Source organism: Salvelinus alpinus, chromosome 3 (genome assembly GCF_045679555.1).
Source record: "Salvelinus alpinus chromosome 3, SLU_Salpinus.1, whole genome shotgun sequence".
NCBI lineage: Eukaryota > Metazoa > Chordata > Actinopteri > Salmoniformes > Salmonidae > Salvelinus > Salvelinus alpinus.
In genome coordinates, this window is record NC_092088.1 from 30,183,065 (window position 1) to 30,198,136 (window position 15,072).

The following is a 15,072-nucleotide window of genomic DNA, read 5'->3' on the forward strand; positions in this document are numbered from 1 at the left end:
AAATATCGAGCCATGATACCTGAAAAACGAGGCAAGAGTGAATTATTGTGGAACACATAACAGTCCGTGAGGTGTAGGCTACAATATTTGATGTACCTTTTGCTTTGTAAATAGCCAAACTTACCATAAAAAATCAAATGCGGGCCTTGTCTCTGGCGAGAAATTGCCCCCCACACTTGGTGTTTGAGCGGATGCTTGGGACTCGGCATGCTTGATATTCTTCCTTTTTTTCTGTAACAATTTTGAGCAAATTGCTCAAGGGCCATGGTTGATTCGTCTGCGAAGATGACATCATTGAATGTCTTGCCAGCTTTGATCCATGCCTGGGCCTGCTGGATGCGAAGTTCTTTGTTTGTCAGACGAATCATTGGGTCGAAACTACAGAACATTATGGCTATTAGCAGTGCAATATTTTGGCCTTTGTAAATATTATTTTGGCCTTTATTCAGATTATAATCGCTCACTGTCCCTTTTTTAAATTTTTATGAAATAATCTCCAAAATATCGTTATATATAGGCTTATATCTTCAAAATGCTTTATTGTACAAATGTAAAAGCATATATTGTACAGTACTGTATTTCTTCATCAGCATCTTTATGCTTTCATTAATAAAATAATGATAAAAATACTCTTTCAAAATGCAGATGTTGATTTAGTTATGGATCCATAACAAATTACTATGGGAATAAATAGCACTGATTTACAGAAATATTGGAACAAAGTTGTCTAATGAAGGCAAACAATTTAGAATCCTCCAATCCTCATATGCTGTAGCCTAATCTCGACCGTCACGTTGTACAGCGCCATATTTTCCATTCCATCTTAACTGAAACCCTGAGGGTTTTGTTTTTCTCGGAATAAAAACACCATGAAATTAATCAAATTTATTAAGCCAAATTTCTTAAAATCAATCCCATGTACTATGTTATGACAAAGGTTTTAAATTCTCTAGTAATGCCAACATGGGAGACTATCAAATGCTTCTCAATGATGTCCTCTGGTGGTCAAACTAGCACTAACTTGCATTAACGTAAAAAATGACTGACAATTATATAACGTGACATAGAATGCGGTGTACTGCAGATGAAGCAACTTTTAAAGGAGGAACCATTGTATGTAGATATTCCATAAAAAAATCTGCCATTTCCAGCTACAATAGTCATTTCCAACATTAACAATGTCTACACTGTATTTCTGATCAAATTTATGTTATTTTAATGGACAAAAAATTTGCTTTTCTTTCAAAAACAATGACATTTCTAAGTGACTCCAAACTTTTTAACGGTAGTGTATATTAATTACTTTGTATATGTAAAGACACGATTAAATCAAGAGTAGTCTGATGGGTGACTATATTAGCATATCACTTGTGAATTATATATTGTTATTTGTGAATGATAAGGCAAGAAACAATCCCTTTTTTGCGTGACTTTTTTAAATCATAGTCGCACACCTCATGTAGCCTAGCCCATAGGCCTATATGTTTTGATAAGGTTTTTATCACAACTAAAGTGGCCAAATAACTTCTTAAAATAAAGCACATTAATCCGCTTTACAAGGGGTGTAGAGCCTAACTGGCATACATAAGTAGCATGTGAGTTTCAAGTTTGGGAAGATAATTTTCACATAAAAATGCACTTTTATAATAAAAGCAATGTAATGCTTTTATTATAAAAGTGCATTTGTATGTGAAAAAATGCATAATCGCATTCGCAGTAACTTTGATAATGTTTTTTTACCACTAATGGAACATTTGCGCTTATAGCCTACTGCCGTGTACGCATTGCTGCTCTTATAATGTGAAGAAATAGCCTAATAGTTTATTTTAAAAATTTGTTTGGAATATTTATTTCTCGCACTGAATAGAATAGGTCAACTTTTGTACTATGGGGGATAGTAATTTCACATAAGCTAGTGCTTTTGCTGTTTGTAGGACTACTCATCTTGTTGGCTGACGAAAAGTAAATGTGGACAGTTCTTCCAATATCTTCAATATGCACTTTGAAATTGGATAAGGAAGCGTGCAGTTGCGTCCCCGATGTGTCTGTCTTCACTTGTAGCCTCTGAGAAAGACCCGATCACGTGATGGAGAGCCATGTGAGTGAGAGGTGATTCGAGTCACGCAGCACTCAGGGAGAAAGGCACAACACAGCACTCTGGGCCATGGGCACAACGACCACTAGCCGCAAAAGCCATGGATTTTTTTAGGGTGCATTACAGCCACACACAGGGGATGATGCCGGGAAATTTGAGGCAAAATCAAGTGCTTGTCAAATTGTGAATGAGAGACTGATGAAGTATGTTCAGCCTGCGCAAAAAAAAACAAAGCAGAGCTCACGCCTTTCAAGCAACTTTTTTCAAATCATCATTAGAGTCGCATCATGCAGCCTTACAGTGTATTAAAAATCTAAACATACAGCCCAACATTTGTAAAACAAAGCATATAAAAGTACCTATTTCTTTGTTAACCGCTCAACACAGAATAGCCGCATGTGCGCACTACCTCAAATCGTTTGGAGAAAATATCCTTTTTATTTTATTCAGCTATGTTCAATTGTATTCTTCATATTAAAAAATTATATAAAATAATGACATGGAATTATAAGCAAATCTTGTCTGCTAAATGAACTAGTGAAGCCCACAGCCATTTGGCCTAGCCAGATCAGGACGTAACAACTCAGAGTATGCTACTCTGTTCTTCTGCAATAGACTACAATTTCTTCATATCATGTTTCTTTAGACCTGTCTAAAATAAATAATGTATTTATTGTGAAGGTGTAGGCTATATTATATAGATTTATTAGACTTTTTAAAATGTAGATGTTCCAAAGGTTTGCATCAGTGGCTTGTAGGCTATGTGTGGAGGCCAGGAGATGCGAAATGTGTTTATGTAAATTAACGCTCAATTACCTTGAGACCGACAGTTATTTGCTTGACAATCACCGGCTGACGAAATTTTGTGGCAGTCGCAGCCCAAGTTCTGACTCATGACTGCCGGTGCAGCGGTAATACAGTCAAAGCAACAGCCCTAGTTGTCATGCTATGTACCCAGTTTGTGTGCCTGTCATTAGTTGTTTGTGCACACTGTATGGTTGTGACTTAGTTCAAGTATGGTTGTATTGTGGACTTTGGTGAACATTGTATAGTCATAGTGGCTGTCAATAGTTGCTCATGATCATGTGATGAGGTAGCCCCACCTGCGAACTTCAAAACCAGTCTCTGCCCTCAGACCAAGATGGAATATCCTCTTGGTCTAACACGTTGGTTGCTCCCGTGGGTCACGTCTTAGACCGTTAGTCCAAGAGGAAATTCCCTCTTGGTCCGAGGGCAGACACTGGTTTTGACGTTCGCAGGTGGGGCTACCTCATCACGTGACCATGAGCAACCATGCCAGACTCATATCCGCTACAATAGCATGGTTGAGGCATGGTTGCATTGTACTCAGAGCATACTGCTGACCTGGTTGTCCGACTGTCCCTCAGAGCAGTGGATATGTATTCAGAGAGTCTCTTCTCCATCAGGGCTACTCGAATCCAGGCTCGACCCTGCAGAAGACAGACAGGCAGACAGCCAGACACTATTAATCACATTTATTTATTTGTTTATTTGTCAGGGACCATGTACAACATGCCATTGCACCAGATTTAGCTTGATAGCTACATTTAATCTGTAGTCTCTGCCAAATGCCAGTGAGACAAACATAGCGCTACTAGGCTTTAAGTAAGTAAGTAAGTAAGTAAATAAGTAAGTAAGAAGTAAGTCAGTCAGTTATTCAGTTATTCAGTCAGTCTAAGTAAGTAAGGATGCCGATCTCTTGCCTTGGCCCGCGAGGTGCTGATGTTCTCCATGTTCTCAATGCTGCTGATGCAGCTGTTCTGGACCTTTCCGCAGGCCAGCCTGATGAAGTCCCAGTAGCTGCGCTGTCCATCAAACCAGCTGCCCGACCCTGACCCCACCAAAAATAAAGGGTCACTCTCAAAACACTGCTTTTTGGAATGCATCCCTCTTCTGATTGTGATACTTTTAAATGTTATGTCTTTGTGTACTGGCAACTATTCAAATGTATTTGATAATATGTCAATGTTCTATGGTTTATGCTAGTTTTACCTGTGAAGCCGTGGCTGAGGATGTGCTCGAGGACAGCTGCGAAGTTGATGAACTCCTCTGATGAGTCATCGATGGGCTCGGCGGTGTACTTCTCCAACAGAGTCTTTACTGAAAACCTATCAGGAAGAGAGAGATGGTTAGGTCACTACTAACTGATCGTTTTTCCACCAATCAACACAAAGATTGTTTCATGTGAATGTTGAGGGTGGTAACAGACAAACAATTACAAACTATACTTGAAGCAACTTGTCATAATACCTTCATAAGACTGTAATATCATTACAAATTCAGAAAACCAAATAATGATGACAATCATTTTAGAAAGAACAGGAGTCTGTCAGGAAGCTCTCAAATGAAGAGTCAATCAGCTTTTACCGGGAGGCTCAAATTTACAACACTGCATGAATAAGACACTTGTAGGAAATTACTCAGTGAGGAAAGAAAACAGCACATGGTCCAACAAAAGTAACAACAGTATAATTTGTAAGTTCAATGTGACAAAAACAAGATCTGCCTATTGTAGGCCTATATGTTCCTCTACATACAATGCGTTTTTCCTTTTACCAATCTGTTGTAATGGTAACTAAGAGATATTTCTTGCAGAGCAAAACACTCATGCACTAACTTTCACGCTAAATAATTCAGGAAGTCCTTTCACAGAATGTCCAATGAGACGGAGCTATATTACTGGGTGAAAATAGCCATTTGGTCGCACTGACCCCTGTTGAATAACCATTTCCAACCTCCGACATTTCCTAAGGTCATTAGACTCTGATGGGTAGGCTACTGCAGAGCCAGATAGATAAGGATACTATAATAGAGTCTAATAGAGTCAGTGTTTCGTCTTGTTTTGCACCCTAAAGCACTGCTTAGAAATATTAGTGTGAGACTGTACGTAAATGGAGGGCCATTCATGTTCAGGTGGTCAGTCGCTGTGATGAATTTCAGGGAGGGGAGCAGTCAGTTAGTCACAGTCACACACACACACACACACACACACTGTTGAGTAATACATCACAATGCTTATTCTAACGGTAGTTTGGTAACAAGCCCAGGCAGAGAAGCAAGTGATTTCACTCTCCATTGTTCGGAGGGTAACAATGTCTCCTTCAGCTACACTGGGGCATCCCGGATACAAGAGAATAATTGGTTGACAATACGGGAAGCCAGCAGTGTATACATTCACCTGATTTTTCATTGTACTTAAAACGAGCTAGGGCAAGACATGAAAATTGATATCCATGGTTAGTTCAGGTAGTCATTTTTTCTTTCAATTCTAATGTGTTCTACTGGATCTTAATGTAGAATATGCTCTATATTTACAGCTCTGATGCAACTATAAGGACACTAGTGGCACCCCATACTACGAGCGGTAAATCATTGGATCTGATTAATTTGATTCAATGCAATTCAATCTTTGAGGACTGCAACCATAGAAATACAATGTATTTATGCTACTGTAACGGATGTGAAATGGCTAGCTAGTTAGCGGTGGTACGCGCTAATAGCGTTACAATCAGTTACGTCACTCGCTTTGAGACCTTGAAGTAGTGGTTCCCCTTGCTCTGCAAGGGCCGTGGCTTTTGTGGAGCGATGGGTAACGATGCTTCGTGGGTGTCAGTTGTTGATGTGTGCAGAGGGTCCCTGGTTCGCGCCCGTGTCGGGGCGAGGGGACGGACTAAAAGTAAACTGTTACACTACTAATAAGATAGTGTCAACTTCCTGTCTATGGTTATTTTGCTCACTGCTCATTGTCAATGTCTTACTGTCAAACTATGAGTGCAACTATTATTGATTTTGCACAGACATTTTTGGGGGTTTCAAACGCAACTGGAGCCAAGTCAATTTTAGGCAACTAATTTCGAATTCACCGGTGGCACCTTGACCGACTATAAAAGTCTGTCCGCCACCAGGCACAGTAAAATAATTTGTTTGCAAAAGTTACATCATAGAAGGCCCTTCAAAATAGAATTACTATTGTGATGCATAATTGCTATGGTAATTTGGAATGTTCAGTCAATGAGCACCACTGGGCACAGATGTCAATTCATTGTCTATTCTACATTGGTTCAGTGTAATTTTATGAAATTAAATTACATGGAAACAACATTGATTGAACCAGTGTGTGCCCAGTGGAGAATTATGGGTAAGGTAGTTGGTCTACAGTTTACCTATTGCAACTGTGGCATTCCAAAAACAAAACATGGGAAAAAAACAATAATACAAAACACAGCGGAATATAAAGTGGCCAGTGGCATGTAACAGGGTGATGCGCTTCTTTTGTGCCTAAAATTAAGAAAAATGCTGCAAAATTGTAGGAGGCGATTCCCCTGTTCTGTGGCTTACTGTATAACACTATAGAAGACTGGAGCCTTAAAAAGACTAAGGACCACTTCTAATGACATTGCATTTCCAAGGACTCAACATTGCAATAGCCTATTACTCATCTTCCTATTGTAGGCAATTTTAAAGGCCTCGTGAGCCTATGTATCCTGACTCCCTGGGGTACCAGCTGCTATGCTATGTCCTTGCCCATAGAAGGTTGTCGTCATAGCAACGACACCATCCGCGAGGAGACGATAAATTACACATGATGATGACATGAGACACTCTCAACTCACAAGAGCCAGGTCGATGGAAAGGATTCATTAACAACTTTAAAAAACAGTCACGCTTGTGCTGTGTTAGTCTATTTGTAGGTTCGCTCATGAACATTAAATAATAAAGATATTCCCCCCCATTCAAGTCATCTTGTTACAGTATAGGCCTATGGATGACGTAATTGCTTCACAAGCTACAGTATGGCTGCTGTAGCCTATCTTGTAAGTGCTCTGTGTTGAAGGGGTGGTGGAAATGCTGGGTCTCTTAGTTTTGAAGGTTGTCTGTAAATGTCAAAATTATTCATAAGAAAAACAGGACATAGCGCATCACAATATGCTATTGTAGACCTAAGCCTAAGGAGTGAGCGAAATCTATAGGCACACCCATTTTGTAATAGCCTACATCTTAAAAATGCGCACATTACCTGCAAACGGTGATGAGATTCTTGCGCTCCACGGCAACACTCCGAGAAATAGAGGATGGTTTTTTTGAGACATCAAGCATAGCCATAGTTGCCTGCACACAACTCGGCTCCATTCGGAGATGGCGGCGCCGCTCAGCCTACTGTTATGAATCCTGCACCACAGGATCCCTCCCTGCCCAGGCGATGCTCCTCATCCACTTTTCTGTTGTTGGTGATGAAAAGAAATGACGCTTTTTTTAAAGACACCCTCGCATGCCTCCACGTTTAAGTCTACAAGCTGAGCCTCGGGACATGCATTGACAATAACAGAGAGCCAAATAATCTATACCGGTATTCCACTCTCCTTCTGCTCTCTTCTCAATCAGCGAAATTTCCTTCCGTAGGACGAGGGTCTCGACAGTGAAACCGTTGGGTGATTGGTTTAGCTTTCTTGAGTGGATGACGTCACACAGATGCTATACATAGCTGTCTGTTATTTTTATTTAACTAGGCAAGTCAGTTAAGAATAAATTCTTATTTTCATTGACGGCATAGGAACAGTGTAATAGCATGGCTTGTTCAGGGGCAGAAAGACAGATCTTTATCTTGTCAGCTCAGGGATTTGATCTTGCAACCTCTCGGTTGCTAGTCTAATGCTCTAACCACTAGGCTACCTGCCGTTAGCTAGCTCATCCACTGTCATGAGCAGCAGCACATACCTAATGATCTGGGAAACCCAACTTCAGCTTTTGATCGCTGAATTAATTGGGAAATAAATTAAAGCTTCACCAGCTCTACCAATTAATTTTAGTTTCACTGTCCGAATATTCCAAAAATGTGCCCACTAATTGTAATGTTTACCTTTCCACAAACTGTCTGGTATGTGTTGCTTGATATGAGCAAATGTATCAACGAGTAGGGCATGAGTCCATGATTAGTTAATGACTAGCGCTACTGCTTGGCCATTGAGCTAGCTAGCTAGCCACATTTGAGTAATCCTGAATGTCGATAAAAGATGAGTTTAACATATTTGTCTGAAAACAGACCAGTCGACAGTTATTGCCCGTCGAGAAATCATGTCTAACCAGTTGGCTAATGTAGCCTGTGTGCCCTGGCATGAGCTCCTGACCTGATAGGTCGTTATCAAGTTCGCAAACGTCACAACATGTTGTCAAACACACTCTAAACTACATTACAAACTTAAAATAGTAAAATGTCACAAATTGCCAACCTATATAGGTTGTTATCAATAAAACTTCACAATACGATGCAGAGTGTTCAATTTGGCTGCTGGGGGGCAAAGAGACCTCTAGTGGACTAAACTCCACTCCATGGTGAAGGAAGTTTATGATGAACATCACCAACATAGTAGAGCAGAGACTAGGCTTTGTGAAATCTAGCTCCGACTACATCGATTCACCCAAGATCAATACTTTAAAAAATGTAAATCATGAAACGCCTGCCTTGTACTTATGTTTAACCTCTGTTGTTGGGTGTGTGACGCACACAAAATGTATGGTCACATTTGTGTTTATGTATTGTTTCTTTGTATTGGGAAAGAATGCTTTTACTGAAATGTCAGTCCTCCAAGGTTTCGCCATTGCGATGCATTTATACTACTGTTGGCCAGTAGGGGGCAGTGAGACGTGTTCGCTTCGCACTGGGACTATATGCGATCCTGTACCTGTGTGTTATCATAATTGAGAGAACCTTTGAAAGAGAAGCCACGTTCTCCTGTTTCATCTTTTATCCTGTGTTACAGGTCAGTAAAGTGCAAAAATACACTGAATACCACACGATCGTTTTGTACCTTGCCTATTGAAGGGAATGTAATGGTCTTCAACAACATAGTAATTGTATAACGTTGTACTAGACAGAAAATGCATTTCGAGTGTAAAATCAAATGATGGTGGTGCATTCCTTTGATCTAGAAAAAAAAGTATTGTTAACTCCTGAACATTTGTATTTTTCAAAAAGACACGCCTAACAATATCCTAAGGGTTTAGAGAATTTAAGGTTGTAACTCTGATGTTTAAGAACTTTGTAAATGTTGTACTGTAAATGTTAGAAAAGCTGCTAGCTTAGAGCTAGCTCCGGTTAGCTTTTGGCTAGTTCCGGTGTTGTGCTGAAAAGCTCCCCCCTGCCAGAATCCCCCCCTCGCGTGAGTACGCACGCACTCAATTCTTCATTGCTACAACTTGCTTGCTAGTTGAGATTTCTGATCACGTTAACTCTTCCCTCTATATATGTGCTAGAATTTCTATTTGTAGCATCTGTAACACATTGTTCTCAAGTGCTAGTTCCAGTGTTTTGGAATCTTTGTCTTATATTAATAATGAAATGTTTAACAATGGTTGTTGTTCAAAATGTTTGCATTGAAATATTGTTTTCATATATATTTTTTTTTACATAGACCACACCTTGTCATTTCCATTACAACCCATATTTTTGAGTTAATTGAGTATATTATGTATAATTTTCATACATTTATTTGTTTTAGACATGGAAATCATATGGTTGTTATCATAATCTCACAAAAAGGTTGGGTGGAAATATCTTATTTTTCATTATAAATAAATGTTTTCAACTGTCACCAAGGCAAGTTAATACATTCAGACGTCGTGTTTAATTTTTAATATTAGGAAAACCTTAAAAATCACTTAAAATAATATTCAATACAACTTCATGTACAAATGTATAAGAAATCCGTTATAATTCAATTGTATGATATTTCATTTTCAACTAAAATGGATGTTTAATGACGTGATGGAAATTACATTTGTCTGGGGAAAATGACAAAAATATATAAATTCCTGAATAGTACGATCGCAGCCGTTATCAGATATAGTTTCTAGACAAATCAAAGACAAGTACAATACTGGTAAAATGGTGTTTGAATAAAAAAAAAAATCTGAAAGTTTGCATGGCCAAAGTGCCCGAAGTTGCATAATCACCCAGGCACATGATTAGACCACAGGTTACAATAACTGGCAGCTAGTTAATTTTCTGACAAATATTTTCAACTCATTGTTAGTTTATCCACTGACCACCTCATGAAGGAGGATAGCTACCGTAATTACTGAAATCTAGCTAGCTAGATCACTGGCCAGGCAGTAGCCACTAACTAATCGTGGACGCGTTACCTATTCTTTGATATATTTGGGTTAACTTGCTCATATCAAGCAACACATACCAAATTGTTTGTGGAAAGGTAAAAATAACAATTACTGCGCTCGTTTTGTGAATGATCGGACAGTGAAACAAAAATAGATTGCTAGCTAGCTGGTGAGATTTTCATTTATTTCCCAATTAATTTGGTGATCAAGCTGAAGCTGGGTTTCCCAAGTTGTTGGGTCGGTGCTAACTGCTCATTCCGGCGGCGCCAACTAAACAGACGGCTCTGTAGACGGTCCCCCCATCTTTGACATTATGGTGATCTCAAACCACATCACAGAAATTGATGACGACTCAGCACAAAAAAGCTGTTGAATGATATCACTGTCAAGACAGCTATATTTTCTTCATCATCCTCACATTCACATTAAAATATATGTAAGAAACACCCACACACACACACACACACACTGTAATGAAATTAACAATTTAGTAGGCAATATTTTCACCACAGCCTTTGCAATATTTCCATCCCCCACACAATTAACCATGAACTGGTGATGAGAAGTTCGGTTCTTTTTATTGACTCAGATCTTTTTGACTCGTTCAGTCAAAATAACAAATCTTTCGACTCATTTCGTTCATTTGAGTCAGTCATGCCCAGAGCACACAGGACCCCCTACCGGCGAACAATGAACTGAAAACTCGAAATTCAAGTTTCTACAAGCCTCTCGTTCACCATAGGGGGCTTATTGGAGTTGTCATTTGTGACTGAGCCTTGTTGACGTGTGCTTTAAACAATGTACATTTGTGTATTGCTAGGCATACAAACAAATACGATTATTTCTTGATACATTTTAAACGAGGTCTAGACTAGTTGTAGCCGCAACCGGACTAGATTGTAAACGACTCATGGCAGAATGCATTCCTTGACTGCTGTGATAATCACAATGTCGTTCGTGAACTTCAGCTCCCCCCCCCACAATGTCGTTCGTGAACTGCAGCCCCCCAAATGATTAATTATCGAGTTTGAGTTTATTGACCTGAGGCTGGGTATGTTTTGGTTCTACAAAGCTGTGTCCATCATAACATTCAATAATACACTGAATTAAAATATAAAAACGTAACGAATAGTTTTGGTCCCTTGTTTCATGAGCTGAAATAAACGACCCACTGGTACGCTCCCTAGCAGTAACTGTATTGTTGAACTTGCCGAGATTGTTCTGACTAAGAACTTTTTCATGTTTGAAAATAACATGTTCATTCAACAGAAGGGAACTGCTATGGGTAATAAAATGGCCCCAAATTATGCCCATCTTTATGTGGGGTTGTGTTAGAATAATGGGATTTTCACCCCTAACAATCCATTCATGCGCCATATCAAGCTCTGCAAACGCTTCATTGATGACATATTCCTTCTATGCCAGGGCACAGCAGAGGAACTTCATCGATTCCACTCCTTCATCAATACAAGCAGTGAACATTTGAAATTCACCCTCCCCTTTGATGTGCATGAAACAAGTTTTCTGGACATTTTGATAAAGACGGAGGGGGGTGGCTTTAGCACGGACCTATACAGGAAGCCGACGGACATTAATTCCCTGTTACGCAGAGCTTCCACCCTACACCCCTAAAAAAAGAGCCTCCCCATGAGCCAATATAGTCGCATACGCAGGATTTGTAGTACACAGAGTGACTATGACAAACAAGCCGACTGTCTGGATGAGCGTTTCAGACAGCGGGGTTACCCAGAGTGGCTGTATGACGCAGGATGACAGCCTCACGCCCAAACCACCCCACCCTCCTGACCAACGCGTTCAATGCTTCCTTCAATACTCCCCACTTGGTAAACAGTTTGACCATATCATTAAAAAACACGGGCACATCTTGGGCACTGATCCACAACTGGAAAATATGTTTAAAGAACCCCCACGGGTAGTCTTCAGATGCACCCCCAACATCAGTCAAATGGTGGTGAGGTCTGATCTTCCACCGGTGCCACATAGCACCTTCCTAGACAATATGTCTGACGGTAATTACAGATGTGGCCGATGTACCCAGTATAACTTAACAAACAAATGCACAATGTTCGATCACCATATCACAGGCAAAGGCCATTAAGATTAAGGGAATTATTACGTATTCCACCAAAAATGTGATATACCTGATCAAGTGTATTTGTGGTCTATGTTATGTAGGGAAAACGAAACGACCTCAGAAAACAAGGATAGCAGAACACAGGAGTAATATCAGGACCCTTGACCAGAGAAACCCTGTGGGTGCGCATTTCACGGAGGCTCGTCACAACATTAGCTCTCTGAGATACATTGGTATCGAACATGTTAAGACTCCTAGGATGGGGGGGATGCTGATAATCTATTATTGAGAAGGGAATTGTATTGGATTCACTGTTTGTGCACCATGTCTCCTAAAGGTCTGAACCAGGAGTTTGATATCAGACCATTTCTTACATGAATATGTCACTTTGCTTTGTCTTGCCTTCCAGGTCTCCTACTTGGTCATTATACGATTCTGTAACTACTACATGTGCCCACCTCATTGATATCAAATTATTAGAGATAAACTAATTGTTTTTGAAATAGGTCACTGGAATTATATTTAAGGCCAAAGTTCCTCCGACGCATAATGGTCATATGGGCGGGTATTTCAACAGTTTCCAACACAATATTTTTTGTACTGTTGCCTAGGTTTTAACTTGAACCCATATGTATGTATCTAATCTTTTATGACAATATGTACCTCTGTGATTAATTTTGATTGATTTTGCACACAAGGGAATTGAATTGTTTCCACACCCACCATGTGCGCAATGGTCATGTGAGGTGAAATGTTGTGAGGTGAAATGTGTATATTTTGGGAAGTGAGCACTCAGTTTGTCCGTTTGAACTGATGAAGATCCGTTTCGGATCGAAACGTTGTCAATAAAACTGGGATTTGGGAGATTTAACAGTGTCTGGGCCTTCATGTTCTTTACTGAAATAAAAGATCCCAGAAATATCCCATACACACAAAAAGCTTATTTGGCAGTATGTTCAACTGGCCACAAAACCGGAGACCACGTGTATGACGTTGTGTGGGCGAGCCGTTTGCTGCTGTCAACGTTGTGAACAGAGTGCCCCATGTCACAAGGATCTGTACACTTCCTGGAAGCTGAAAATGTTCCAGTTCTTCCATGGTCTGCATACTCACCAGACATGTCACCCATTGAGCATGTTTGGAATGCTCTGGATCGACGTGTACAACAGTGTGTTCCAGTTCCCGCCAATATCCAGCAACTTCGCACAGCCATTAAAGAGGAATGGGATAACATTCCACAGGCAACAATCAACAGCCTGATCAACTCTGTGAAGGAGATGTGTCACGCAAATAAATGGTGGTCACACCAGATACTGACTGGTTTTCTGATCCACGCCCCTACTTAAAAAAAAAAAAGGTATCTGTTACCAACAGATGCAAATCTGTATTCCCAGTCGTGAAATCCATAGGTTAGGGCCTAATGAATTTATTTTTAATTTACTGATTTCCTTATAGGAACTGTAACTCAGTAAAATATTTGAAATTGTTCCATGTTGTGTTTATATTTTTGTTCAGCATAAATTAATTGCATTCATTATTACACCATGCCATCAATTGTCAGTTCTAAAAATGTATTTTTCTTTTCTAGGCTCATGATCTATTTTCCTGCATGAATATGACAGATAGTTGGAGGTTGGAGAAGGTCTCTGTAGCCGCTGAGCTGGAGGAGCGTTTATTAATCCTGCTGTAGGGCTCATTGCGGCCAGCACTAGTAATTCAAACAAACGACTTCAATGAACGAGTCACTCAGATAAACGAATCATAACTCTCGAGTCAGTAAAAAGAGGTCGCGAAATGCACATCACTACAATGAACAGCTGTTTGCAGAAGTGGGCAAGAGCAGCAAGGTTGCTGTAGACTCCCACATTCACCAGTTGTCTTTGACAGCTGATTTATGGGATACTAGGCCATACATATGTATGGTAAAAATAAGGCTGAGCTTTAGGAGAGGAAAATCCATAGGCCTACAGTTGTAAGGGCAATTGGACAATTGTATCCTACACAAATGTCAACACCCTTTTACAGGTTTACATATGAGGACTAAACCCTCGCCAGACCCACTCCAGGTCATTCCACAGAAGCCAGAGCCATGCATGCACGATTGCACATTGAAACTGAGGGGCCATATGCCCATTCATTTGTTAGGAGAGAAATATACAAGATATAGCCTACACAAAAATGTATGCAAACATATTGCTTTTGGATACCATTTAGAGCATTTGGAGCATGTGGCACTGACATCTCTATAAACCCTCAACTTCACACTATTATTTAACCTCTGCATTCAATTATTTATTTAAAACCTAATGCATTCTTATATGAAATCATTCTAGGCTGTTTCACTGTGGCATGAATGGCATCAGACCTTTCCATTTGGCCTATTTGTTCTCATAGTTGGCCACCAGATGGTGTATGTAGACCATATTTTATCCATTAAATTGCACAGTTTGAAACTAGTATAAGGAGGGCTTGAATCACATTTGGATGAAGTTAGATTTTTTTTTTTTTTTAAATAAATTAGCAATATATGAAACCTACACAGCCTGACATAGTGTATGTAGGGCAATTTACAACATTTACGGTTTTCTTTCTTGCAAGAAGCTGGTAATTGAAATGTTAGTTGAATGTTAATTTCGACTATAGGCTACACTATAGTGTGTAAGTATGACATGTGTAGACAGCCTGGAGAAGGATGTTCAGGAGGTCAGTGTGTCTGCTCTAAGCAAACAGGAAGAGACTAGACCAGAGA

General features: G+C 39.8%; 1 protein-coding gene across 1 annotated transcript in view; it reads right to left on the bottom strand.

Annotated features, from left to right (window-relative positions):
• rundc3ab (RUN domain containing 3Ab) overlaps window positions 1-7,496 on the bottom strand; it is a 40,033-nt gene extending 32,537 nt beyond the window's left edge. Inside the window, exons 1-4 of the mRNA XM_071390991.1 lie at window positions 7,134-7,496; window positions 4,109-4,224; window positions 3,820-3,947; window positions 3,461-3,546 (exon numbers count right to left, since the gene is read on the bottom strand). Coding sequence (XP_071247092.1) covers window positions 3,461-3,546; window positions 3,820-3,947; window positions 4,109-4,224; window positions 7,134-7,246 — 443 coding nt within the window. The 5' untranslated portion in view covers window positions 7,247-7,496. The remainder of the gene's footprint in view (window positions 1-3,460; window positions 3,547-3,819; window positions 3,948-4,108; window positions 4,225-7,133) is intronic.
• Window positions 7,497-15,072: the final 7,576 nt, after the last annotated feature.